Raw genomic sequence first — 25853 nt, 5'->3', positions numbered from 1 at the left:
CGCGTTGTTTCTTGGCTGTGGAAACCAAGTGTTTTCTTGGGGGGGGGGGTGTGGGGGGTGTGTGAGGGGGGGCTGTGAGGGAACGGGGGGGGGGGGGGGGCGCAGGCCGCCCGCGGGGGGCTGGCGGTGGCAGGAGCCGCCTTCCCTTCCCTTGTGTACCACCAGTTGCATTTATTTGAGGCCGGGCGCTGTTTTCCAGCGCGGTTGCCGTTGCCAAGCCCTCAGGCCGCGCTCCCAGCCGGGGGCGGCCGCCATCTTGCGCGGCGGGGGCGCGCGCAGAGGGGCGGGGCGCGGCGCAGGCGCGGCGGGGCGGGCGGGCGCGTGCGCGCTGAGGCGGCGGCGCAGGCGCGGAGGGGCGGGGGGGGGCAGCGCCGCGGCGGCCCGTGTGAGGGAGCCCGGCACAAAATGGCGGCGGGGGGGGCGGGCGCTGCGTGCGGGGGGGGGCCGGCCGGTGACCGCGCCGCCGCCGCCGCTCCCAGCCGTCACCCGGGGCTAAGCGGGACGGGGGCCTTACGGGCCGCGGCTGCACGATCGCCCTCGGGGCGGCGCCGTCGCCCGCCGCCTCTCCTCAGGCCCGGCGCAGCGGGCCGCCGCGCTCCCCAGCCGGCCGCCGCGGGCCCCGCCGCCTCCTGAGGCGCCGCCGCCCGGGCCCCGCCGGGCCCAGAGCGGAGCGGGGAGCGCCGCGCCGCCGCCGTCCGTGCGGCCCGGTTGGGCGAGCAGGGCGGGAAGATGGCGGCGGGCGGCGGAGGCGGCGGCCGGGCCTCCTCCTCCGCCGCCTCGGCCGCCGCCTCCTCCTCGTCGGCCGGCGCGCTGGAGGCCTCGCTCGACAGGAAGCTGCAGGCGGTGACCAACACGATGGAGTCCATCCAGGGCCTCTCCTCCTGGTGCCTGGAGAACAAGCGGCACCACAGCACCATCGTCTACCACTGGATGAAGTGGCTGCGCCGCTGTGAGTGCGGGGCGCCGGCGGCGGGGGGGGGGGGGGTGGCCGGGCCCGGGGGTTGTGCGGCGGGGGGTCGCCCACCTCCCCGGAGGGGGGCCCGTGGGCTGTGCGGCTGGAGGGGCCGCCCCTTGCGCTGGGGGGGTGGTCGCCCACCCCCCTGGAGCCTCGGCCCGCTGCTCCCGCTGCCCGTCGGGGTGAGGGCCGTGCGGGGGGCTGCAGGCTGGGGGGTCTGCAGTGGGGAGGGTGGTGGGGGGCAGCTTACACGGCCGTACCAGAGGCTTCGGACCCGGCGTCAGGCAGCGCAGTGAAATCTGGGCGTCTGGGATCGCTCCTGTCGGTGCTGCGGGGCCCCTGGGCAGGGTTTCTGCTTGGCATCACCTTGTCACGCTTAGAAAAACACAAATCGCGTGTCGGCACCTGAATGGTGGCACCTTCAGCTTCCTGAATTCTGGGTCTGCTTGCCCGGGATCTTCCAAAACGTTATTTTGAGAGCTGGGGTGGGAAGGATGCCTTCAGCGTTGTGGGGGTAAGGGGCCATCACTGCCCGCTTCCACGGGCCTGTTGTGGGCGCGGATAAGTGTTGGGTGCCAACACTTGGGTTTGGCGAGTGCCCGCAGGTGATGCGGCGGTGATCTGTGAGTGGGAAAGTTAATGTTTTCATGAGTCCAAATAAAGCGGCTTTATCTCTGCCGTCTCGCTGCTATGTGAAGGTTTTGCTTGTTGTCGCAGGAGCTGGAGTAAGCTTTGCGTTAACGCAAAGATAACGTTCCTATCCCAAGGCATCACTCCAGTTTGTCATAAACATTTTGTGAAGTTTGGGGATAGTTGGTTTTCTGTGTTGAGGCCCTTCTGCAAAATGCGCAGGGCCCTCTTCCCCCAAATTTTGATTTGCATTTTTGTTGGTCCGTATGCTGCGTGATTAAAGAGAGCAAGGTAAGAGCCCGAGGTCTGTTGTTTTCTGGTCCATACCGACCTGCTGGTGAGGGGAAGCTGGCCCTGGTCCATCCTGCCTCGCTGTCGTTGCCCACCTCTCCTGGAAATCCTCACCCCTCTGACAGCCCTTGTCACCACGGGGGTCCTGTGGGACCATCCTCGGTCCTCTTCTCTCTCTCTCGCTCCCAGCACACCCCCTCCGAACAAAATCCATCTCCTGTCTCTCCTTGGGACATACAGACTCCTCGGGACTTGGCATCTCTTGTCACAGCTGCTGTTTGGGCTCCTCTCTAGGGTTTTCGTGAACGTTTTTGCTGTAGGTCAGGCTCAACGCGACGCAGCTCCTCGTTCCCTGCCTGTACCTCGGGGCAGGTCCTCGCTGTGCCTGGCTGCTTGAGCCTTTGTGCCAGCGTGACTCCCCCATGTTTGTCGTCCTGCAGCTCCCCTCCCGCTGGCCTGTGGAGCTGAGACTCTTCCCTGGACTCCTGCCGCTTTTCCGTGGCTGACATTCATCTTTCAGCTCCTGGCCAAGGCAGCTGAGCTTCCAGAGATGCTGCTTTGGCACTGCCCCTTCCTTCTTCCTTGCAGTCTTCCATGACTCCTTCCCTCCTTCCCAAGCTCATCAAAAGTAACGTGTTCGTTCCCGCTTGCGGGGCCCCTGATGCTCCGTTCCTGCCCTGCAGGAACTGCTCCCTGCGGGGCACCCTGCTCCTGCTCCTCAGCCCCTGGTACCAGCCTGGACTTTTTGTTTTATTTTGGCACAAGAGCTTTCAGGGCTTTCCTTGCCCAGCCCTCGTGAGGATCTCCCCTCAACACCCCTCGTGTTTGTCCCAGTTCCTTCTGAAGCATCTTCTCTGAGGTACCAGCTAAAGCAGCCCTGGGCAGCAGTTGTGATACTGCTGTGCCCTGACCTCTGATTATTTGGTTACTTCCCACTTGGTGGTTTTTTTGGTTTTTTTTCTCCTGCTTTTCCCTTCATGGTACGCTTCATTCTCTGCCCCAAGGACCTTGCAGCCTCTCACACAGCGGCAACTCGTACTCCTAACCAAAAGACTTCAGTGTTACTTCAGTGTAACAGCAGCGAGTACAGCTTGCTTTTGGGTTCCTTTCCCAACTTTTGAATATTTTAACTCTAAAGCTGCTAAGAATGCATAAAAGCTGCTTTTTCCAGGGAGCTCCTTGTGAAGGATTGGTGTGGTGGGATCAAGGGCTGTATCTCAGCGCTGTGTCCGAGTGAAGATGAAGGCACCTGCGTTCAAGCTGGGGGAGAAGTGCTTTTGTCTCTCTTGGATGCCCATCTCTGTCCAGTGTGAAACCCCTGAGTGGGGCAGTTCCAGCCCAGCGTCTCTCCAGCGATGTCAGTGTTGGGTTGAGGGCGGTTTCTTGCAGGAGGTTTATAGAAAATGTCAAGCGCGGGGAAAAAAATTAGCCTTTTGATTCTTTGTCCTCTATAAATCAGGGGGAGTAGGCGTTGGGCTGGCCTGTGGGGCGGTCAGTGCTCCTGCCTCGGGCTGTGGAGGGATTTTGCCTGAGCACTGGTGGTCTCGTGGGTGCTCCCACCCCAGAGGGTGGTCAGTCACTCTCCCCATGCGCACTTCTGGGGGGAAACGGCTGCATTTTGCTGCGGGTATTTCCTAGCATCTGCATTTTCCCATATCTTGATGGATTTTTGTACACTTCGGTGTTAGATATTTGTTTCAGCTGATGTGAAATGTCCAATTTAACCAAAGGGGTATGTGGCTACTTGGACAAAGAATTGGGTCCTTTCAGAGAAAAAAAAACAAACCCAAACCTGAGTGCTGTTATCTAAGTAAGTTGTGGATGGCATGAGCATCTCCCTTCCCAGGTCAAAGCTTGTCCTGAGCATCAGCCAGTCACAGCTGTGGTTATTGGCCCAGAGTTTCACGATGTGAATGTTTCTGCGAGGTAATGCTGCCGTAACTTTACCTCTGAGAAGTTTGTTGTGAACCAAGAGCTCTTCATCTCTGTGTCCACACGAGCAGCTCTTTAAGTGTGAGTTACATCGGACACACGGTGCGCCAGCTGCCCCGGGATGCCGGTCGGTGGAGCAGGCGGCTGTCCTGGAGCTGAGCAAAAAGCTGGGATGGGCTGTTGTAAAATTTCCTGTTTCTTGCCTGTATTTCCTCTCCGTTTTAAGCCAAGACAGTCCAAGAGTAATTAAGAAGCCGTTCACCCATCGGATACGGCCAGTTGCATAATGTGTTTGGAACCCCTTGTACAAAGTGCATCTTGGACCCAAGGGTGCTCGGCTTTTTTCATGCAGCTTGTCCTTAGCCTAGGTATTGGTCTAGCAGGGAGTTTTCCTACTGTGCAAGTTGGGTGAATCTTGTTTTATAAATATTAGCTCTAAATTGAGGAGCTAAATTAAAATTAATTCTGCCTTGGCTGAGGTCTGCATTCACCCTTGCGGAAACCGTGGCAGAGGTGATGGTGTGAGCTGTGCTCCATGTGTTGGGCATTTGTATTGAACTTGGCTCTGGATTTCTGAATGCTGTGTATACGGTGAATCGTTTAAATCAAAGGTTTATATATCTTCAAGATCTATTTTGCATTGTGTCGTAAGATCTGGAATCAGCGCTCTCTCTGCTGGTGAATAACAGTGTCGGGATAGAAAGAGCATCCAGTGACAAGCGGGTGAATTAGCAGTGGAGTGCTGGGCTTTAATTAAATTGCAGAAAACCCATTTTGATGGGATGATGACCTGATAGGTTATTGAGGCTGGTGTTTTGGGGAAAGCTGACTCCAAATTGTTTTGGGAAGCCAGGGGAGTGCAGCTCTGCTCCGGCTGGATTTCCAGCCCTCCGGGCAGAGCAGAGTGCTCCTCACCCTGCTTCTCACTCAGACAAACAAACCCCTATCTGCTGTGTAAGCACGTTTAGCGTGAAGATTGTAAATAACAGTTTCTGCTAATGAATCTTTGTGCTTGTTTTGTTTGTTGCTATAAAAGCTTAGTCTGGGACATGGGAGTTGAGGCTCCTTGACACGGCAGCTGCCAGAGCAGTGTTGGAGTAGCCTGGTGGGAAAGATGAAACATACCCTCAGCCAAAAAAATAGCTGGAAAACACACAAGTAGCAAAGTCAGGGGTGAGAAGCGGTCTGCGGTGCTGGTGGAGGCAGCAGCTGTGTGATGCCTGGTTTGGGGCTCACACCGGTGGCCACTGCGGGCTGGGGCCATGAGGATGAGGGACGTCCGGGGGGCTGTCTGTCTGTCTCCTTGACCTGCCGTGCTGTGCCTGCCCTGGGTTTAGGGCCTGACGATGCTTCTTGCTCACGCACGGGTTTGTAGTGACACTCAGCGGGTACCAGCAGTGAGCAAGAAGAATCAGTGCTGCTGGGGGGGGTGGGAGTGGGTGGCTCAGGGAGGCTTCAACCTGTTGAAGATTTGACAATCAAACCGGACCAAGCCTCAGTTTTGTTTCTCCAAAGAGGCTGCCTTCTGTGAAAGATCTTCATTTCCAACAAACAACTCGCAAAATCAGCCCTTGGTATCGGCAGGTCGGTGTAGAGCTCGTGCAGTCAAAATGTTCTGGCATCAGCTTTTCAAGCAGGCTCGCTGCCTGCTGGGACTCCTCTGCCAGGCGGGTGCTGGACCCAGGGCTGCTTGCTTGGTGCCGGTCCCTTGGCCAGGACGGAGGCCTTCTGCAGGACAGGTGTGTGAGAGCAGGGACGAGAGTTTCCTATCGAGAGGAGTCCTGGAAAACACCAGTGTCTCATGCTCGGCTTCCCAGACGTGAGCATGCAGCGTCGTTCGTGAGCAGGGATCCTCTGTTTTATAACAAGTAATAATTGCATCCAGTAGGCAAAAAAAGAACTAACCCTGTATTTCTGTGGCTACCATCCTGCTTTCGTGGGCTCCTTGCCAGGAGTCAGTCGGTGGCCACTGACCCCTCTTCTCTGCATCGGAGAGGGATGTTAGAAAAGAGGGAGGCAATATTTAACAATTAGTGTCCAATAAAAGCGTGTGAGCTTATTGTTGGCTGGAAAATACTCGTGTAGTGGCTTTTCCTTAGGCGCAGGCTGAGGCGCCAACGAGTTCTGTGAAAATCCTGGCTTTATTTCTGGCTGGCTTTGAGCAGGAGGGGAGCACGCAGCTGCCAGAGATGGAGTCGCTGCGGTGGGTGGTTTGGAGTTTTTCTGCGACAGGTTGCCAGCGCAGGAGCGGTGTTGGTAAGGGGTAAGCTCCCACCAAGGGCACTGGACCAGGGATGATGCTCAGAGCTTCCCAGCAGGAGACTCAGAGACCAGGAGAGCTGCAAGGTGCAGCAGTGGGAAGAGGCTCTGCCAAGGTAGGGACAATTGGAAAATGAAGCGGGATAGAGAATTAAGGGATTTGTAGCTAAAAAATCTGATTGCTAATGCAGCCTGGGTACAGCCAGAAGGGGGGCTGTAACATGGGGAAGGTGGGAGCCTGCTAGAGCCCACGGGCATGTGAAAGAAATCTATCTATTGTCACCATTCCTATATTTAAATCCTCATGTTGTATCGTTAAATTAAGTGAAGAAGCTAATTAGCATGTGGCTGCGCTTACTGCACTACAAGTGCTGTTCCTGGCCAACTGAAGGAGAGGTTTGATGAAATAATTAAATTTGGAGCCGAATATAGGAAGCTCAGAGGCACGTTTGGTGTGGATGCGTTCAGAGTAGAGCCGCGGGGGGGAGGGCTGGGTGCGAAGGTCAGTGCCGGCTCAGCAGGGACGAGGGAGGTGGTTTTTGGAGAAATCGATCCCTGGAGGAGAAGGGACGCAGATCCGGGGTCCTTTGTGTGCCACACAAAAGCTGGTGCCTGGCTAGCATTAAATCGCACGTTGGGAAAGGGCCATCCAGGCAGCCGTGTCCAAGGAATCAGCAGCACTTATTAAATATATTAATAAGCATTGGTTTATTAATAGGAGGCATTTAAAGGGATGTGGAGAAGGTGTCTCCCTGTCTGTAGTAAGTGTCCTCTGGACAGCTATGGACACTGGTAAAACCTCCCCAATAAAGCTGCAAATCTTCGAGACCGTTTTAAGCTGTTAGAGCTTAAAAAAAAGGGAGATTTATACATGATTGTTCTTAAAAAATATTAATAAATCTCCACTACATTATTAAACAGGAAGCTGCACTGAAGCAGTAGCCAAGTGGGGTGATGCTGGAGCTTCAGAGAGAGGACCATACGCACACTCTGGAGCGGTTGGGTTTTTGCTCCATGCAGAAGTTTGTGCCATTTTGCGTTTGACCTTTTAACCACAGGCGATGCTGATCTTTCTAGCTAATACAGTTCCTTTCGCTGCGTGGGGATGATAGATCCAGCGCAGGGTCAATGGATTTTTGCATCCTTTCTAAGCTCAAGACAGAGTCGATGCTTGAGGTTGCCAAACACGCAGGTTTTGGGAAGATCTGGAAATTATTTGTAAATGGGATTTCATCTCCAGCCCCCAGTTCTGACCATTGGACTGGCCCTTGTACATGCTGGAAATGCTGAAAAAAATTCTAAAACCAGGCACTTAAATGTTGTTGTCAAAACACAGCTGACGTGACTACTTCTGCTTGATGACGAATCTGAATTTTCTTTTTGTCTTTAGCTGCCTTTCCTCATCGTCTGAACCTTTTTTACTTGGCCAATGACGTCATACAGAACTGCAAGAGAAAAAATGCAATTGTCTTTCGTGATACGTTTGCAGAAGTGCTTCCTGAAGCTGCTTCGTTGGTGAAGTAAGTAACCGTGGTTTGGAAGGTTGAATGTCTCAGAAATGTGATTTTTTTTTTTTTTTTCTTCTAACATCTCAAAGTCTAGAAACATCAGAAAAAAATCGAGGATTTTGTTGAAGCGACTGCGTGGGTTTGAGCTTCTCTACGAGGAGGGTGCTAGAACGGGCACAGAGCTGGCTTTTAATTTGCGTGGGGGTCTCATTGGAGTATAAATTATCACGTGAAGTGGTGTGAGGGGCAAGTCTTGCACCATTGTGTGCGTGCCCCGTAGCTCTGCCCTCCCCTTGCGTGTGGGCACCGGTGGCTTGTGCTGCTGCTGGGGGCGAATGGTGCAGACCTGGGGGAGCGCTTGCATCGCGGAGCGGTGCGACAAGACAGGGAGGAAGAGGAGGAGGAGGAGGTTTTTGTGGTCTCCAGGGATCTGTCTGTAGTCGACCACCAAGAAAACAAGCATCGCAGATGCCAGTCTAAACCCTGCCTGGCTTCTGCGAGCTTCTCTCTGTCTCCTGTGCTGCTGTACCCATCGCTGAAGCGTTACTTCAAGGTAATGCGCTCTCAAAGGTGGCTTAGCGCTCCGCTGGAAGTCGGAGACTTTAATTTACGAGAGTAGCGTGGGAGAAAAAGATCTTGCGCTGGCAGGTGGCCAGGTGGGGTGAGCCCCGTCCTGTTGTTACCGCCGGGTGCCTCGCTGCCCTCTGGTTTGGTTTCTGAATCTTCCTCAAACCAGATGATCTGTCAGGGGCAGGACACAGTAAAAAGACAAAGCTGACATGATGTGGCTGGTTTGTGTTGTGTGTCTTTGGAACGGTTTGAAGCAGAAAATTGTTGAACGTGGCGTGAGGCAGGGAAAAGGTTTAAGTTGGACTGCTTTTTAGCTTATAGTTAAATGTAATTTGCCAGAAGAGAAAATTGAAAATACCATTAATAGATGCCAACAATGAGGAGGAGGGAGAAAAAATGCTGGGAGTATCAGCTAGCAAAGCAAAAAAGAGAAGGAAAAGCTACAGCCAGAAGTGCGTGTTCCCATTCCATTGGTGGCCTCAGCAGGCTTTACCAAGCCTGCTCTTGATTCCAGATGTTGGAGTCATGGATTCAGGAATGATTAAATGGATAAAGGTTCTCCCAGCTTGCTGCTTCCGAGTTCGGCTGTTTGTGTACCGTGGCAGTGTGACTTGACTAGCCTTTACCCTTTACGGACCCCGATGGAAGGTTATTTTTTTGCAAATTCCACGCGCACCTCGCTGCGCTGGCAGGTGCTGTCCTTCTGTCCGTCCCTCTGCAAAGCTTTGCCTGGCCAGGGACGGCACTGTTGCTCCATAGCAGAGTCTCAGCCACCGGCCGCCTTCCAGATGGTTTAAAAAGCAGGAAAACTGGCCAGAAAACGCATCGCTCGCTCTTCAGGTGCTGAGCTGGAAGGCAAACGCAGCAGGGCTTGACGTCGAAGGTGTGAAGCTGTTCCTTCCACAGCTCTGTCTGGCAGAGCACCCACCACCTGAGGGTGCGGAGCAGCCCCTTCACCTCTGGGCTTGGAGCCGTGCGGTGGTGCCAGCTGCCGCCCAGGTCCTGCTGGCAGCGGTGGTGGCAGCTCCGCTTTCCAGTAAGAGTTTATGAATCTGAGCTCGAGTCCTCTGGGCCAGTCGCTTCTGGTTGTTGGCAGGGTTCGGGCTCGCGTGGTCGCCCAGAGCTGGAGAGGTGTGTGTGGCGTGGAGTTACTGGGCACCAAAGCCAGCTCGGGTCGGGTCACTGCTGTACTCGCTCTGCTTCTTGTAACGCTCGTCCTCCACTGGTTCCTGCGACGGAAATCCCCGCAACGTGCCACTCAAATCCCAGGTTACAACAATTTTAAAGCATCAGCCGTCACAATTATTAGAAGGCTGCTTTGGAAGAGTAACAAATTCTTTTCCCCCCTGAAGAAAGGCTTCAGGGAAAATCCTATTGGCATTTGTACCGCTCTGAAACCTCCTGGTTTTACCCCAAAAAGGGTCCTGATCTGTTATGATACAGAAGTGTGTGTTTGCCTAACTCCAAGTGTGGACTTGCTGCCTCGGTCTCCCTGGGACCTTTTGCAAGTCTGAAGGGTCTTTTAAAGTTTTGATTTAAACACGTCATTATTTACATTATTATCTATCCTAGAATCGCAAGAAATTACAATGTGGGGGCAAAACAAACCCGCTACGCTCTTCTTTTTCAGGGATCCATCCGTTTCCAAATCTATCGAAAGAATCTTCAAAATCTGGGAGGACAGGAATGTGTACCCCGAGGAAACCATTTTGGCCCTAAAAGAAGCTCTGAGTAAGTTAGTTGCCCTTTGCACTTCTTACCTTACAAACTAACGCGTGAAGTTAAAGAAAACGTCTGGAATCGCCGAGTGAGAGGAGTTTATTGTGTGTATCCGTTCTCTCGGCGTTTGTACCTAGCGCAGGCTTTACAGCAGCGAGGTGTCGTACGTGAGCAGCACTGAATCCACCTGCTTCACAGGGTGGGGGTGGGGGGGGTTGTACCTTTCTAAAAACAGCTCTGAATCCTTTCACGTAAGCTGGAATTGTTCCAGCTTGAGAGTAAAGAGAACGTGAAGGTAAAAGTGATCCTACAAGTCGGGAACACGGTACCCTGGTAGAGTGCCTGTGTCCCTGGCTCTACCTTTGAGGCTGTATTAGCAATAAGCTGGTTTTCCTAATAATATTTGTGGTGGAGGAAAGAGGCTGGAAGCAAAGCCGGAGGGTGAAGTGTTCTCAAGTACTTAGGAAAGAACTCTCCTTAAAAGCTGAAACGGCGAACGTTAACTGGGAACATGCGTAGTCAGGTAAAAAACCAGAAATTAGCCGATACTCAAATACTCGAAGGAAATTGGTCCACATTTCGGCTTTCCTTGGGTACGTCGCTGAGAGCTAAAGGTGCTTCAGGAAATCCTCACGTGTGGTTTTGAGAGCCAGTCGTCATGGCAGGAGAAACACGGTGTGCGGGCTTTGGCATGCGAAAAGGCTTTAGCTGGGCACTGCATGTTGAGAAGTGAAGTTGATGCGTACGTTCTGAAATCTCTTTATTTTTATTGTAACTTGAAAACAATATTTCGGATTCCTTGTAAATTAGATATTGTGGCTATTTTCCCGACTTGCATTACTTGCCTGTTGAATGCTGATTTCATGAAAGCCTCCCTTAAAGAGCCGAGCGGTACAGTTTTATTTCTAGATGCCTCGTGTTTTTCTTTTTACCCTGGCCGTGACTGTGATTTTTGAACTTGTCTCAGCGTAAGGGCAAACAGAAACTTGATTTAAAAATGGAAGACCATCCCACAGGTTGCTGTATTCCTGAGTAAACTTAGGTTCTCTTGGGCATCCAGCAGCTCGTCTAAGGAAGTTGGTCTAGGTATTTTAAAACAAATTTCTGTTCACTCTTTTACCGTGCAACCGTATGGCACCAAAAACCAGATTCTTAAAAGGAATCCCATAATGCCAGACTGCAAAAAATGAAATGTTTTCCAGGTACCACTTTCAAAACTCAGAAGCAGCTGAAAGAAACCCTGAACAAACAACCGAATAAGCCGTGGAAGAAATCACAAAGTAAGGAAACAATGTGAACTCTCTGAACTAATATAGAAATTGCCGCCTTGAGGAACAGAAGAAAGGCTAGCCCAAACCGGGCAAAGTACCTGGACTAAAACATGAGCCAGCATGCATCTTCCAGGCTTGTAAAGCTCCTTACAGACTTAATCTGTAAAGCACCAAGGAGTTGTTGCTAGAGAACCACTTTTAAAAGGAATGAAGTAAGAAAAAAAATAATAAAATCTTTATGAGAGCGGAGGTTATGAAAGTAGAGGCAAGAGCTGGTGGAACCTCTTTGAAACTGGCGTTAGACTATTGAGAGATGGAGAGAAGACAGACAGAACCGTGTGCTTTGGCAGCAGGAGGTGGACACTACCTTCGTGCTCGGGAACATGCCTTCAGCAGCAAACTAGGTGCTAGGATAAAGGAAAACTGGAAGCTGGCAGTGCAGATAATGAACTTTGGCATCCGACAGTACCGGCAGCGCAGTCTAGCAGGAAATGCGTTTATAATATGCCAATCTTCCTAATCTCATTATCCGCTAAAGCCTTGAATGGTCTGTAAAGCGAGATGGTGGAACGTTAGGTGTAAGCCGTGGCGTGCACCCACCCGTACGAGTGCTGAGATCAGAAGGTTAACAAAAGAGTTTGGAAGCGTTTATAACTGCCCTTAACAAGCTGCCTTCCCAAACAAAAATGTGCTATATTCAGCACGGATGAAGGGTTTAGCGTTTCGCCTCTTATCAGATGTTTCTCCTGTTCTGTCCAGAAACCAATGGATTAAACTCTTGACAGAGGGATTCGTTCCTCCTGCCAGAATAGAGGTGTAAGAGGTTTTTAAGGTTGAGAGCATGGTTAGGCCTAGTGGGTGCCAAAGGGAGACCTTGTCCGAAGGAAACGCTGGGCTCTGCGTGTCAGCTCTGAAGTCTGGCACTTAAGAAAAAATATTACCTTCCTTACGGAGAGGTATAAACTCATCAAATGAGGCTGTTGGATCAGCCCTTGCAGGGACTTGTCTTCCCAAAGGTAGAGCTGGAAAAGGCACGCACAGTAAATTTTTATAGTGTGTTAAAAAAAATTAATTGAAAGGCGATAGTATAATTTATTGAACCTCAGTCTCGATCTAGCTGCACGTGGCAGTGGCCCGATTAGCTAACGGAAAGCCAGAGCACTGAGGGAGATCTGTGTGGAGGGGAAAATGTGATGAGTGACAACAGCCTGCGAGTCTTTTCGTTGAATTGTCTTAAAATACCTCGGTATTTGAAGTGCCTTTTGTGACTTACTTTTAGTTGGGCTGCAGTTCCTTGGGTTCTTTATAATTTTTTTTATTTTTTATTTTTTTTATTCCAACAGCATCCACAAACCCAAAAGCTGCTTTGAAGTCCAAGATTGTTGCTGAATTCAGAGTAAGTCTGCGAGTGGAAATACTCTGTTGCACTAACCTCCATCCTTGGGCTGTAGCTTTTGTGTCGCTTGTGTCCACCAGCAGCGTAAGCTTGATGGGAAGCTCTAGTGTTCGCTGTCTTTATGTTCCTTGGCATATAACGCCTGCTGGGCGTTTCAGCTGTGAGTTTTGGTAGGGCTGCCACCCCTTCTGTGCTCTGTTAGGGACAGGAAGGTGGCCGGAAAACATTCGGAGCAGTGCGGAGGCCCCCTGTACCAGTTTTCATTTGGGGTAACCTCATACGGGAGGGCAGTGTGGTGGGTTGACCTTGGCTGGGGCCTGGGTGCCCACCAAGCCGCTCCATCACTCATCTCCTCAGCAAAACGGAGGGGGGGGTGTGTGTGTGTGTAAATAAGAAGGAAAAACCTCACAGCCTTGTGGGTCAAGGTAAAGGCAGTTTATGTTCAGCCACATCCCGGGAAGCAGGGCTTCAGGCATAGCGGTTGTTCTGGAAGGCAAACTGAGTAAATAACGAATGTCCCCCCTTCCTCCTCCATTCTCTTCGCTTTTCTATCCGAGCACATGCCGTATGGTGTGGAATATCCCACTGGCCACCTTGGGTCCCCTGTCCTGGCCGTGTCCCCTCCCAGGGTCTTGCCCACTCCCAGCCTGGTGGTGGGGAGAGGTTGGAGAGACAGCCTTGATGCTGTGTGAGCCCTGCTCAGCCGTAGATCAACACGCTGGTGTGTTCCCAGCACCTTTCTAGCTCCCCATGGCAGCACAGCCCGAGGAGGTTGCTGTGGGGCTCAGCCGGAGCCAGCACAAGCAGTTTGCCGTCTTGGGAGCTGCTTAAAATCCCCAGGCGCTTAGGCTGGCCGTCACCGACGGTGCTGACCGAGCTTGTCAGCTTGTCCCAGTGAAGGGGTAGTTTCAAGGTGGCTGAGGAGTTGGTGGCAAGAAATTTATCTAAATTCGATCCCCTGAAGGAGCGTGGTGTGTTAATGTAATCCACGGGCACTGGTGGAGTTTACAAAAGAAAATAAAAAAGGCCTGTTCCTACTCCAAACCACCACAGCCTGGAGTCTCGTAGAATTACAGCCCCTGCCTGAGCCCGGATCCGCCGATTTGTTTGACTTGAGGTTAAAAATCCAGAGACTGGCACGGTTTGTTTCTGTGTTAGCTCTCGTTTGGAAACGGTCTTGAACCGGCGAGTTGTTTGTCACTGAAGCAGGACTGTGCTGTTGGCTCTGTGCAGCGGGGTTTCTCTTCCGTGGAATGTGATGAGGATGCTTTTCTTGTTTGATTTTTTTTTTTTTTTTCCCCCCCCCCCAGCCACAGTCTCTTATTGAAGAATTGCTATTATACAAGCGCTCGGAAGACCAGATAGAACTGAAAGAGAAACAGCTTTCCACTATGAGAGTGGATGTCTGCAGCACTGAGACACTTAAATGTTTAAAAGGTAAAGACGGTGTATAACATACAAAACCCAACGTAGTTAAGGGGGGCAAATACAGTTTTAGGAGCCCCTTGGTTCTGTTGAGCCTCAGACTAGAAATGTAAACTAGAAAAGTAAACTGGGTCTGTAAAATACTGGTCAGACTGGGTCTGTAAAATACCAAAATTTCAGTGCAGTTAATAACCACCGAGCAGGAGCCTAAAACCTTTGTTAATTTGAACCTGTTCATAGAAACCTGCAGATACAGAGCTCAAACAAAGCCGAAGTGACCTCTTTCGAAATATTTAAACACGCCCTCCTGTGTCACTAAAATTTACATTGTTCTTAACGTCTTCAGAGCCCCTTAAATAATTTCAGATTTAGTATTTCAAGTTAAGGCAGCTGCCGGTGGCTGCAGTTTGATAATGCCAATTACGAGTCCAATAGCAAGTATTGGGGGCAAACGAATGGGGTTATGTTGAGCTGTATTAACAGGAAATTTAATGGTAAAACTGCGGGTAGATTTAGCTGTGCTTGGTAATCCGTGATTTGGAAATGATCATTCGCGGTCACGGTAATTTGGGGTGTCATGAACCCCAATGATAGGATGTTAGGAGCCCTGGGAATATGGTAACGAAGGAAAAATAAAACTCGGGATTTTTGTCCCTTCCAAAATGAAAGTACTCTCCCTGTAAAGAGGAAAAATTTACACTTTACTTTAAAAGAGTAAAATTTTACACTGCCTTGTTTTGAACTTACTTATCACTAATAACTAGTTGGTAAACAATATGGACTGCTGGTGACTTGGCCTCTTTTTTTTTTTTTTTTTGTTTTTTTTTTTTTTTTTTTTATGGATAATGATGGATGGACGGGGTGATCTGGGGAGCGTGCGGCACGGTGCGGTCTCTGTTGTCTGAACTTCCCAGTTGCTGCTGTCAAGGGCGTGCTTCCAAGAGCTGATTTTCCATTAATCTCCTTGCAGATAAAACAGGAGGAAAGAAGTTCTCCAAGGAGTTTGAAGAAGCAAGTTCAAAGCTGGAAGAATTTGTAAATGGCTTAGACAAGCAAGTGAAAAATGGCCCCTCTCTCACCGAAGCCCTGGAGAACGCCGGTATATTTTATGAAGCGCAGTATAAGGAAGTCAAGGTGGTAGCAAATGTAAGTACGCGCTTCCTCAATCCTCCTCACGCAGACCGATGTCTGCCTGTGTTCGCTAAGCATCTCGGAGGCTGGAAAACGCATCTCTGTACTCCCAAATTAAGAAGTTTGTTATGAGTGTGGTACAAGTGTTGTCAAAAGAGAGCGGAGTTCAGGTGTTGGGCAAGAAAAAAAAGACGCTACAAAAAATCCGTGGGTTCAGAAGCTCAATTCTTGTGTGTTGCTGTAATTTTGTAGCCCCTCTGGGTTTTTAAACGGGGGCAAAATGACGGTTAGTCTAATAAATCCGAAATTCTGGAAACTGCGCCAACGATGATCAATAAGCGAACTAGACGAACAAAGAAAGAATTCGGTAAAGCATTGTAAACACAACCAACCCCTCCCCCCAGCCCTTCCAGAAAACCACTGAACGGGCAGCATATTTGTTAGAAAATGTGGCGGGAAAATGGGGTTTATGAAAATTGATTTAAGTCGGTGGAAGGTTTTACCTTCCCCCTTTTTCATGGTCGTTGCTCTGCAAGTCACACTGAAAAGCTGAGTTCCTACCGCAGAGTTCTCACTGCAGGTAATCAGAAATGGTCTTCTAAGGCTGTGTGCTGCTTCGTTAGGGAAGTGATTAACGCATGCACTCTTCTGATAAAAGACACTCACTCCGATATCCGTCCTTTCTTAGGCTTATAAAACATTCGCTAATCGAGTGAGCAATCTAAAGAAAAAGCTAGACCAGCTGAAAGCAACGCTTCCTGATCCAGAGGAGTCTCCTGTTCCTTCTCCGAGTATGGACGCCCCGTCTCCGACAGGCTCCGAGTCCCCTTTTCAGGGCATGGGGGAGGAGGATAACTCCCGGTCTCCAGTGGTTGGAAGCCGCAAGACGGTATCTCCAGAGCCTGTGACGGATAATCGGGATGTGGAAGACATGGAGCTGTCTGATGTGGAGGACGATACGTCTAAAATTATTGGTACGTCCTGCGGGAGCAGCAAGAGAAAGTGTCTGGTAGAAATTTTGTGGGGATGAAACAGCCCTTTGGGGTCTTGTTTGGGAGGCAGAGGGTGCACAGAGCCCTCGGTGGGTCACGGATTGGTGCCGCGGGGTTTCGGTCTCCCTCTCCAGGCCTCTGACTCAAACAGGGAAATGCCAACCTAGCTGCGGGTTTTCCCGTCTCCCAAACTGCTCATCCGATACGTTCTTACATACCCTGTGGGAATCGGACCTAACACACCTAATGATGAGGATCCTGTTGAAAATCCTGTACCCTGTGTAGTTCTGGGGGGGGCAGAGTGACGGGTCTGGTCTTCTTCTCCCCCTCTCGGTGCAGTGGAAGAGAGGAAGGAGAAGCAGGCTCCTCCGGCTTCAGCACCCGTCAAGACTGAAAGCGTCCCCAAAGCGGTGCCGTCTACCGCTGCGGTGGGCACAACCTCGGTGACGGTGACGACGCCTGCCCAGACTCCTCCGACCCCTCCGGCTCCAAAGGCGGTGAGCGCGGCGGCGCCCATCCCTCCGTCGCCAGCGCTTGCATTGCCCAACCTGGCCAACGTGGACCTGGCAAAGATCAGCTCCATCCTTAGCAGTTTAACTTCTGTCATGAAAAACACAGGTGAGTGCTGAAGGAGTGCCAGCCCCGGGGGTTTGGTTAACAGAGCTAACAACGGAGTCTTGTTTTGTAATCTCTGAAAGCCCTAATTGTCTCAAAATAAACACAAATGAGTTACTGCTTAAAAGATCTGGCTGGGTCTTTCCAACACACGACTGTTGGCTTCCTGAGCCTCTCCTTTCTCATGCTCGGAGCTCTGCTGCAGTTGTATCTGGGGAAAACTTGAGCCAAAAAAAGCTTCCCTTAACGAAGCAGCCTACGTGAGTGGTGTGTGCTTCTGTCCTAGGTGTCAGTCCCGCCTCGAGACCTTCTCCAGGAACCCCGACCAGCCCAACAGCTCTTACTAGCGGCCTGAAGACTCCTGTCATGGGAACTCAGTCTGCTCCTTCCAACCCGTTAGCAAATATTCTCTCCAAAGTTGAAATAACTCCTGAAAGTATTTTGTCTGCTCTCTCCAAAACCCAGACTCAGACCGCACCAGCATTGCAAGGTACCAGAGTGGGTCGCGAGGGAATGGCTAACTGTGTGTTCGGTGGCAGTAGCCACGCTGAAACGTGCTGCAGTGCTTATCCTAAAGCGAAAATGAAAAACTTTTATGTGGAATGTATTACGTCTGTGGCAAGGTGACTTTTTCTCAGGTAGCCCACGTGTTACGGATCAGCAAGTTCACTTACTTTGCTGTACGTCTTCGCATTTTTGCCGTGACTGAAGGGCGCTCATCCAGAACGCTTGGTTGAAGGGCGCAGAACAGGACGGGAGACCTGAGAGGGCTTTTTTAGAGCAGAGCAACTGCCCAGAGGTGCTACTTCTGCTTCTGCACCTTGCATGTGTAACCCTGGTTGGTAGCGCGATGTTTTTTACGCCTGGCTATGAAGCCAGGCTGAGTTATTACCTGACTCACTCAGACGCGTGTTGAAATTTATATTTGTAGATCAATCTGAGCCTCTGGCAAAAGTTTGCACCTCAGCGGGTGCAAAATCCAGTCGCTTTCCAGGCTGAATCGGGAAGTAGTTTCAAGGAACGACATCTGCGGTACAAATACCTTGACAGCGGCTCAGGTTGAGTTGCCTCTTACCTGAATATCTGAACGCAGCGTTCTTTTTTCCAGGCTTATCGTCCTTACTTCAGAGTGTGGCTGGAAATACCGTTCAGTCAAGCGAAACTGCGTCGCAGAGCACTTCAGCATCGCCCGCCAACACGACTGTTCCATGCGTGAAGGGGAGGAATATTCCTTCCAATACTCAGTCCTTTATATCCAAAAGTTTTGGTTATTCTCCAAACTCATCTACCGCTGAGGTTTCCTCAACTTCGGTTAATAAGGCTCCCGTTGGACACACCCCAGGGCTATCAAGCTCCAGTTTTAAGCCGCCAACCAATTCCCTGGGATTTTCCAGTTCCCACCCTCCCAGTCCTTCTTCCCTTTTGCCAACAGAAACCTCACTGGGTCAATCCTCTGAAATTTCAAAAGCAAAGCTGGAATCGGAACCCCCTTCTCCGAGCCTGGAGATGAAGATACACAATTTCTTGAAGGGAAATCCTGGCTTCAGTGGTCTGAACTTGAATATTCCAATCCTCAGCAGCTTAGGGTCCAGCATCGCAACGGAAAGCCACGCGTCTGACTTCCAGCGTGGTCCTACCAGCACTTCTATGGACAATGTGGATGGAACGCCGGTGCGCGACGAGCGAAGCGGGACGCCCACCCAGGATGAGATGATGGATAAGCCGACGTCAAGCAACGTTGACACCATCTCCCTGCTGTCAAAAATCATGAGCCCCGGTTCTTCTACTCCCAGCAGCACGAGGTCGCCTCTGCAGAGCCGGGATGACAGCTATTCCCAGGAACTCTCCAGTTCCGTGCACGCCTACCGGCCCTTCGGCCTCGGCAGAGACTCTCCGGCCAGCCTCTACAAGCAGTCTGCAGACAGCATGGAGATGCCCTCCTCTTTAATGGACTCCTCCCAGGAGAAGTTTTACCCGGACACATCTTTTCAAGAGGACGAAGATTATCGCGATTTCGATTACTCTGGGCCGCCGCCGTCGGCCATGCTAAACCTGGAGAAGAAGCCAGCCAAGTCTATCTTGAAATCGAGTAAACTCTCTGAAGCTGCAGAGTACCAGCCGGTCCTGTCCAGCTACGGCCAAAGGTCGCAGGAGTTTGGCGTGAAGTCGTCCTTCCCTCCGTCAATGAGGTCTATTCTTGACCAGAGCGAGAGCTGTGACCCGCTGGCGGCGTCTCCGGGGATGTACGGGAGCTACGGCCTGAGGGGAAACGACTCCACCTCGGACGGTTCCCCTTCGCCCAGCAAGAACGATGTGTTTTTCACACCGGACTCCAATCACAACAACTTACCGAAATCGGTGGTGCACTCTGGCCTCTCGCAGAAGCAATACCCGGACTCGCCCCACTCGATTCCCCACCGCTCGCTTTTCTCTTCTCAAAACGCCCTCTCCAGCCCCGCCGGCAGAGCGCCCGCGGCCAGCGTGGAGAAATCCTTGGGTTCTTCCATTTCCGCCACGTCGACCATCGAGTTCAAGAACATGCTCAAAAACGCCTCCCGCAAGCCCTCCGAGGAGAAGCATTTTGGCCAGATCTCCAAAAGCAGCTCTGGCGAGGGGGTGAGCCTGTCCGGCCACGGTGCGGCCGGCGCGCCCAAGGGGGAACCGCAGCCGCAGGAGGAGCATTACCGCATCGAGACCCGGGTCTCCTCCTCCTGCTTGGACTTACCCGACAGCACCGAGGAGAAAGGGGCCCCCATCGAAACGCTGGGTTACCACAACGCCTCGAGCAGGGGGATGTCGGGAGAGCCCATCCAGACCGTGGAGTCCATCCGCGTCCTGGGCAAGGGCAACAGAGGACACGGGCGAGAGGCGAGCCGGGCGGCGGGGTGGTTCGAGATGAGCAGCAGCGGGAGCGCCTTCGATAACGGGCCCTCGGGCACGTCGGAGTTGCCCGGCATGGGCGGCTTCCCGGCACCCTACAAGGAGCACGTGCCGCCCTTCCAGGAGAGCGTCAACAACTTCCGAACAAATAACTTCAGCCCCGCTTTCGAGCACCACATGCCACCACCGCCGCCACCGCCCCTCGCACCGCCTCCCATCGAGCACGGGACTCCCTTCCAGCGCGACCCGGTGGGTCCACCCGCCGGCCCCCCAGCCGCCCCCCCCAAGGACCACGGCAGCCTGTTCCCCAGGGATCACTCGGTCCCTCCCCGCATGCCGTCGGTGGATCACACCAACCCCTTCTCGAAGGAATCCTCCGCTCCGCTCTCGCTGCCCCACGGCGTCCCCCCGCCTCCCTCCGTGGAGCACGCCGGGGTCCCCTTCCCCACGCCCCCGCCACCCCCCGTCCCAGGGGAGCATGCCGGCGTCCCCTTCCCCGCTCAGCCACCGCCGGCCGGGGAGCACGGCGGCGTCCCCTTCCCCGCGCCGCCCCCCATGGCGGTGGAGCACGGCACCGGCGCCTTCCCCAAGGAGCACGGTACGATCCACCAAGGGACGATGAAAGAGCATTTCGCCGTGCACGCCGGACCCCGGGAGCCGGTGGCCCAGCCCCAGCAGCGGGACCACGCCGCAGCCCCCCTGTCCCGCGCCCGCGAGGCCGTGGGGCTGACCCCCCTCTCTCGGGAGCAGCTGGGGGCACCCCGTGGCCTGGGGCCCCCTGCTCACAGGGACGGTGGGAGCCGTGGCGGGGTGCTGGTCAGGACCCCCCCGCGCTGACTTCAGGCCGCGAGAGCCCTTCGTCAGCAGGGACCCCTTCCATAGCCTGAAACGGCCCCGGCCGCCCTTCGGGAGGGGGTCCCCCTTCTTCACCCCCAAACGCCCCTTCTTCCCCCCCAGGTACTGAAGGAGACGCCCCCAGCAAAGGCATCGGACGCTGTGGAGAGCAGCGAGTAGCGCTTTCACTTGTTTTTTTCCATATTTTTTTTTTCTTTCCCTTTGAGAGCCCCATAACCTTCTCCTAAATTAAATAGTCTGGATTTCTTTTTTTTTTTTATTTTATTTTTTTTTTTTTTTTTCCCTCCTCCCGGTTTATTTCTACCCAGTTGGTGCAAGACTAGGGGGGGAAAAAAAAAAAAGTTTCAATGGAAAGAAGAAGCGTTGCTGTTGAAATAAAAACTTCCAGTAGTTTCGAAAGGTAAAAGGAAAAAAAAAATCTGAAGAAAAAAAAAAAAAAGGAAAAAAAAAAAAGAAACCAACCCTAACAATCGGAAGGGAAGGATGAAGCGAAGGATGAAGCGTGCTGTTGGGATGTTGTTTTTTAGCCGATTACCAAACCGCTGCCGCAGGGAGGAGTGAAGGGTCCAAGCGGTGGCAGAGACCCCCCCCACCTCTCCTGTGCCTTCCTCTGCAGCGAGGTCGCCGCTCCCCCTGGCAAAACCCACCAAAAAAAACCCAAAAAAAGGTTTAAAAAAAAAAAAAAAAAAAAAAAAGGCAAAAAAAAATCAAAAGAACAAACTCACCCTACGATGATGCTCTGCGGCCGCCGGCCGGACTCTGTGGCTCCCGGCGGTGAGGGGGGGTCCCCAGCCTGTCCCCCCTCCATCACCCGTCATCTGTTGGTTGGATTTTGGTTTATTTTGGGGTTTGTTGTTTGGCTTTTTTTTTTTGTTGTTGGGTTTTTTTTGTTTGTTTGTTTGTTTTTTCCGTTTCGTTTCTCCCCTGGGAACACTGTTGACTTTCTACGTGTGTGTATATATAATAATCACTTTTTAATTCCATCTCTCGGATCGCAGACGGAGCCCACGGGGGGCTCGGGGCGCTGCCCCCCGCCCAGGGCCGCCCCGCAGCCGCCCCGACGGCTTTTATATGAAGTTGGAATTTTACTTGATTTATTTTAAATTTGTTTTGTTTTTTTTTTTTAGTTGCTAGAATCCATCATATATGTTTGATAAAGGTGTAGGGTTAAATATCTACATAAAAATTACAAAAACGAGGTGGCGGATCCTGTCTTTGTTCTGCGCTTTGGCGGAGGGGGGGCTCGGTCACCTCAGCCCTGAGGGGATCCCCACCGTGGGCCCCCCGGGGAGGCTCGGCCAGACCCCCGCCCCCCTCCTGCGGGGCCGTCAGGGGGGTCCCGATTTCCCCCCCGCCCCGTCTTGTCCGTGGTTCGCTCCGGCCCGCGCCGGGAGCGGGGGTTGCCCGGGGACGGGGGCGTCCAATGCGGCCCCGGGGCGGGGGGGGTGGGGTGCCGGGCGAGGGTAGCACCCGGGCTTGGTCCAGCCTCTGGGTGGAGCCAAGCGCGCCGAGCTCCGCCCCCTGGGTGTGGTCCCGCCCCTGGGTGGAGCCTCGTGTTTGGCCCCACCCCGGCACGGCACTCCAGCTTCCGGCCGGCGCCGGAAAGGGCGGAGCGTCGCGCCATGCCGTGCGCCCACACCGGGGGGGCGGCTGCTCTTCGCGGGAGCCCCGCGCCGGCACCGGGTGCGCTCGGGGCCGCTCCCCTCCCCCGCGGGCCGCCCCCCACCTCCCCGGGCCCTCCACCCCACCCCCGGGCCCCCCGCCCCTCCCCCAGCACCCCCCTCCCGGGCCTGACCCCCGGGCCGCCCCCGCGCCGCCAGGGGGACGCAGGCGTGCTGACCCCACGCTGACCCCTGACCCCCGTCGGCAGGGTCTCCGGGCCGGACCCCCACCTCGCCGAGCGCCTCCGGCTCTTCCAGCAGCTGCGGGCAGCGCAGGAGCCGCGGGCCGGGACCGGGGATGGAGTTGGGGACCAACCCCCCCCCGGGACCCCCATCCGCATCGCCCTGCCCGGGGGGAGCCGCCTGCCCGGCCGGGCCCTGCAGACCACCCCCATTCCAGGTGGCCACGCAGCTGGGGTACGTGCAGGCCCCGGTGTCGCACCCCCCACCCCGCCAGGTTCCCCAGGGTGGCCCTGTGCCCCTCCACCGTGTCCGTGGGGTCCCCGCAGGGTTTCAGCAAGGTCCCCAGAAACCCCATGGCGGCCCCACAGTGGCCCCACAAGGTCCTCAGGGTCCCCACAGTGCCCCTGTGGTCTCCCTGGAGTCTCCAGGGCCTCCACAGCGTCCCCACAAGGTCCTCAGGGTCCCTATAGTTTCCCTGTGGTCCCCACAGTGTCCGTATGGTCTCTGTGGGGTCCCCACAGTGTCCCCACAAGGTCCTCATGGACACCACAGTGTCCCTGTTGTCTCCATGGAGTCTCCAGGGCCTCCACAGTGTCTCCACAAGGTACTCAGGGTCCCCACAGTGTCACTATGGTCTCTGTGGCGTCCCCGCAAGGTCCCCAAGGCCCCCATGGGGGTCCTCAGTGTCCCTATGGTCCCCACAGTGTCCCCACAGTGTCCCTATGGTCTCCATGGGGTTCTCGGGGTCCCCACAGCATCCCTGTGGTCCCTCCCCAGAGTCCCCACAAGGTCCCCACGGGGTGCTTGCTGTCCCCACGGGATCCCTCCTGTCCCCGCAGGGGTGGCCTGGCAGAGGTGGCACTGGTGGCCCGGGTGAATGGGACCCTCCAGGACCTCGACTGGCCCCTGGAGAGCGGACACCGACCTGGAGCTCCTCGGCTTCTCGACACCGGAGGGGGCGAGAGGTGAGTCGGGGGGGACACGGGGGGCCAGCCCCGCGCCCCTCACAGCCTGTCCCCTCCATGTTCCCACTCCGTGTCCCCTGCCTCGATGTCCCCCCAGGCTTTCTGGCGCTCCAGCGCCTGCGTCCTGGGGGCGGTGGCCGAGCAGTTTTTACGGGGCCACGTTCTGCAGCGCCAAGGCCACCGAGGACGGCTTCTTCTGTGACGTCCACATGGGGGGACAGGTAAGGAGGGGGGGAAGGCGACACGTGGGGGGTCCCTGTGGGGCACGGTGTCCCCAGCCTGTCCCCATGCCCGCAGGACGGTGCAGCGCGGTGACCTGCCAGCGCTGGAGGATGCTTGCGCAGCTTTCGCCCGCGCCGGGCACCGCTTCGAGCGCCTCGAGGCCACCCGGGAGCAGCTGGCCCAGCTCTTCAAGGTGAAACCCTCCACATGTCCCCTCCCCGGGGTGTCCCCTCCCCGGGGTGTCCCCTCCCCGGGGTGTCCCCTCCCCATCCCGGAGTGGGGCAAGGGAACCCTCTTTGGGGACGTTAGGACCGTCCTGGTTGGGGTTATGGATCAGGGTGACGCTGACCAGTGTCAGGGATCAGTGTCACCTCCTTGGTGTCACCTGTGCCACTGTCACCTGCCTGGGTCCTCCCTCCTGCAGCGGTGTCACCCCTGCTCCGCATACTCCCCTCTCAGCGTCACCCACCTCGGTCCTTCCCCGTCTAGCACGGTGTCGCCCCCTCTCAGTGTCCCCCGTGCCACTGTCACCCACCTGGGTCCTTCCTTGTCCAGCTTTGGTGTCACCTGGGCCTGTGTCACCCACCTGGGTCCTTCCCTGTCCAGCAGGGTGTCACCCCTGCCCCGTGTCACCCCTGCCTCTGTCACCCCCCTCACTGTGTTGTCCTTCCCCCCCCCACAGCACAACACCTTCCAGCTGCAGCAGATTGAGGAGGTGACGTCCCCTACGGCCACCGTGTATAGGTGAGCGCGGGGTTGGGGGGCACCGTGGGGGCAGAGATGGGCCTGTGGGGTCCCCACGTCTGTCCCCACGCCTGTCCCCCCCCCCCCCCCCCCCCACAGGTGCGGCCCCCTGCTCCAGCTCTGCCGCGGCCCCCTGCTGCGGCACACGGGGCTGATCGCAGCCCTCCGCGTCCTGACGGTAGGTTCCGCCGTGGGGCAGGGAGGGGACCCCGGGCCCCGCTTCAGCCCCCCACCCCGACGTACCCCCTGCCCCACGGCAGAGCTCGGCCGCGTTCTGGCGAGGGGTCAGGGGCCACCAGTCGCTGCAGCGCGTCACCGCCGTCGCCTTCCCCAGCGCCCAGCAGCTGGCCGCCTGGCAGCAGGCGCGGGATGAGGCCGCCCTGCGGGACCACCGCCGCATCGGCCAGGTAACCCACCCCTCCCCCACCACCAGGAAGGGGTGGGTGTTACTGGGGGGGTCGCTGGCAGCCGCTGGGACCCCCCCGATAATGCCCAACCCCCACCCACCCCCCGCCACAGGAGCAGGAGCTTTTCTTCTTCCATGAGCTCAGCCCCGGCAGCTGCTTCTTCCTGCCCCGCGGCGCCCACATCTACAACACCCTCATCGAGTTCATCCGGGTGCGGCCCCCCGCCCCCACCCCCCCCCCACCCCCCCGGGACATCACCGGCACCTCTGCCGGGGGGCCGGGGGGGGGAACCCGGGGTCTGCCTTCACCCCCCGGGCTGTGCACCCCATCCCTGCCCTGCAGCGTGGGCCCACAGATGTGCACCCTGCTGCACCCCATGGCACCCCCACCCCGCTGTGCCCCCCAGCACCCTGACCCCATCCCCATTGCACCCCCACCCCGCTGTGCCCCCCCAGCACCCTGACCCCATCCCCATCGCACCCCCACCCCGCTGTGCCCCCCAGCACCCTGACCCCATCCCCATGGCACCCCCACCCCGCTGTGCCCCCCAGCACCCTGACCCCATCCCCATCGCACCCCCACCCCGCTGTGCCCCCCCAGCACCCTGACCCCATCCCCATCGCACCCCCACCCCGCTGTGCCCCCCCAGCACCCTGACCCCATCCCCATTGCACCCCCACCCCACTGTGCCCCCCCAGCACCCTGACCCCATCCCCATCGCACCCCCACCCCGCTGTGCCCCCCCAGCACCCTGACCCCATCCCCATCGCACCCCCACCCCGCTGTGCCCCCCCAGCACCCTGACCCCATCCCCATCGCACCCCCACCCTGCTGTGCCCCCCCAGCACCCTGACCCCGTCCGCATCGCACCCCCACCCCGCTGTGCCCCCCAGCACCCTGACCCCATCCCCATCGCACCCCCACCCCCCTGCACCCCACATCCCTGCTGTTCCCCACGGCTGCAGCTCCCCATCCCTCCCTAGAGCCCCCCCGGCAGGCCAGGTGCCGTGGGGCTGGGCTGACCCCCCCCATCCCCACCAGAGCGAGTACCAGGCGAGGGGCTTCTGCGAGGTGGTGACCCCCAACGTGTTCAGCCCGCGGCTGTGGCAGCGCTCGGGGCACTGGCAGCACTACGCCCCCCACATCTTCTCCGTCGCCGCCGGCGCTGAGACCCTCTCCCTCAAACCCATGAACTGCCCGGCCCACTGGTGAGTCTGGGGACCGACCCCTCTGTGCCCCCCC

General features: G+C 55.5%; 2 protein-coding genes across 2 annotated transcripts; both read left to right on the top strand.

Moving 5' to 3' along the window:
- Positions 1-391: 391 nt before the first annotated feature.
- Positions 392-21627, top strand: RPRD2 (regulation of nuclear pre-mRNA domain containing 2). The gene is given in 13 exon segments (XM_040618404.1): positions 392-949; positions 7458-7587; positions 9776-9876; positions 11067-11144; positions 12479-12531; positions 13842-13968; positions 14927-15102; positions 15776-16061; positions 16419-16697; positions 16981-17184; positions 17803-20399; positions 20401-20452; positions 20455-21627. Coding segments are annotated over 13 exon segments (4437 nt in total). The 5' UTR covers positions 392-729; the 3' UTR covers positions 20589-21627.
- TARS2 (threonyl-tRNA synthetase 2, mitochondrial) lies at positions 21161-25823 on the top strand. The gene is given in 14 exon segments (XM_040577975.1): positions 21161-21203; positions 22015-22112; positions 22301-22480; positions 22482-22507; positions 23113-23185; positions 23187-23231; positions 23336-23383; positions 23385-23454; positions 23532-23653; positions 24143-24204; positions 24304-24382; positions 24465-24611; positions 24724-24822; positions 25653-25823. Coding segments are annotated over 14 exon segments (1263 nt in total).
- The last annotated feature ends 30 nt before the right edge of the window (positions 25824-25853 follow it).

This window comes from Falco naumanni, chromosome 20 (assembly GCF_017639655.2).
Source record: "Falco naumanni isolate bFalNau1 chromosome 20, bFalNau1.pat, whole genome shotgun sequence".
NCBI lineage: Eukaryota > Metazoa > Chordata > Aves > Falconiformes > Falconidae > Falco > Falco naumanni.
The sequence above is the reverse complement of the archived record's forward strand: the minus strand, read 5'-3'. Positions and strand labels throughout refer to the sequence as shown.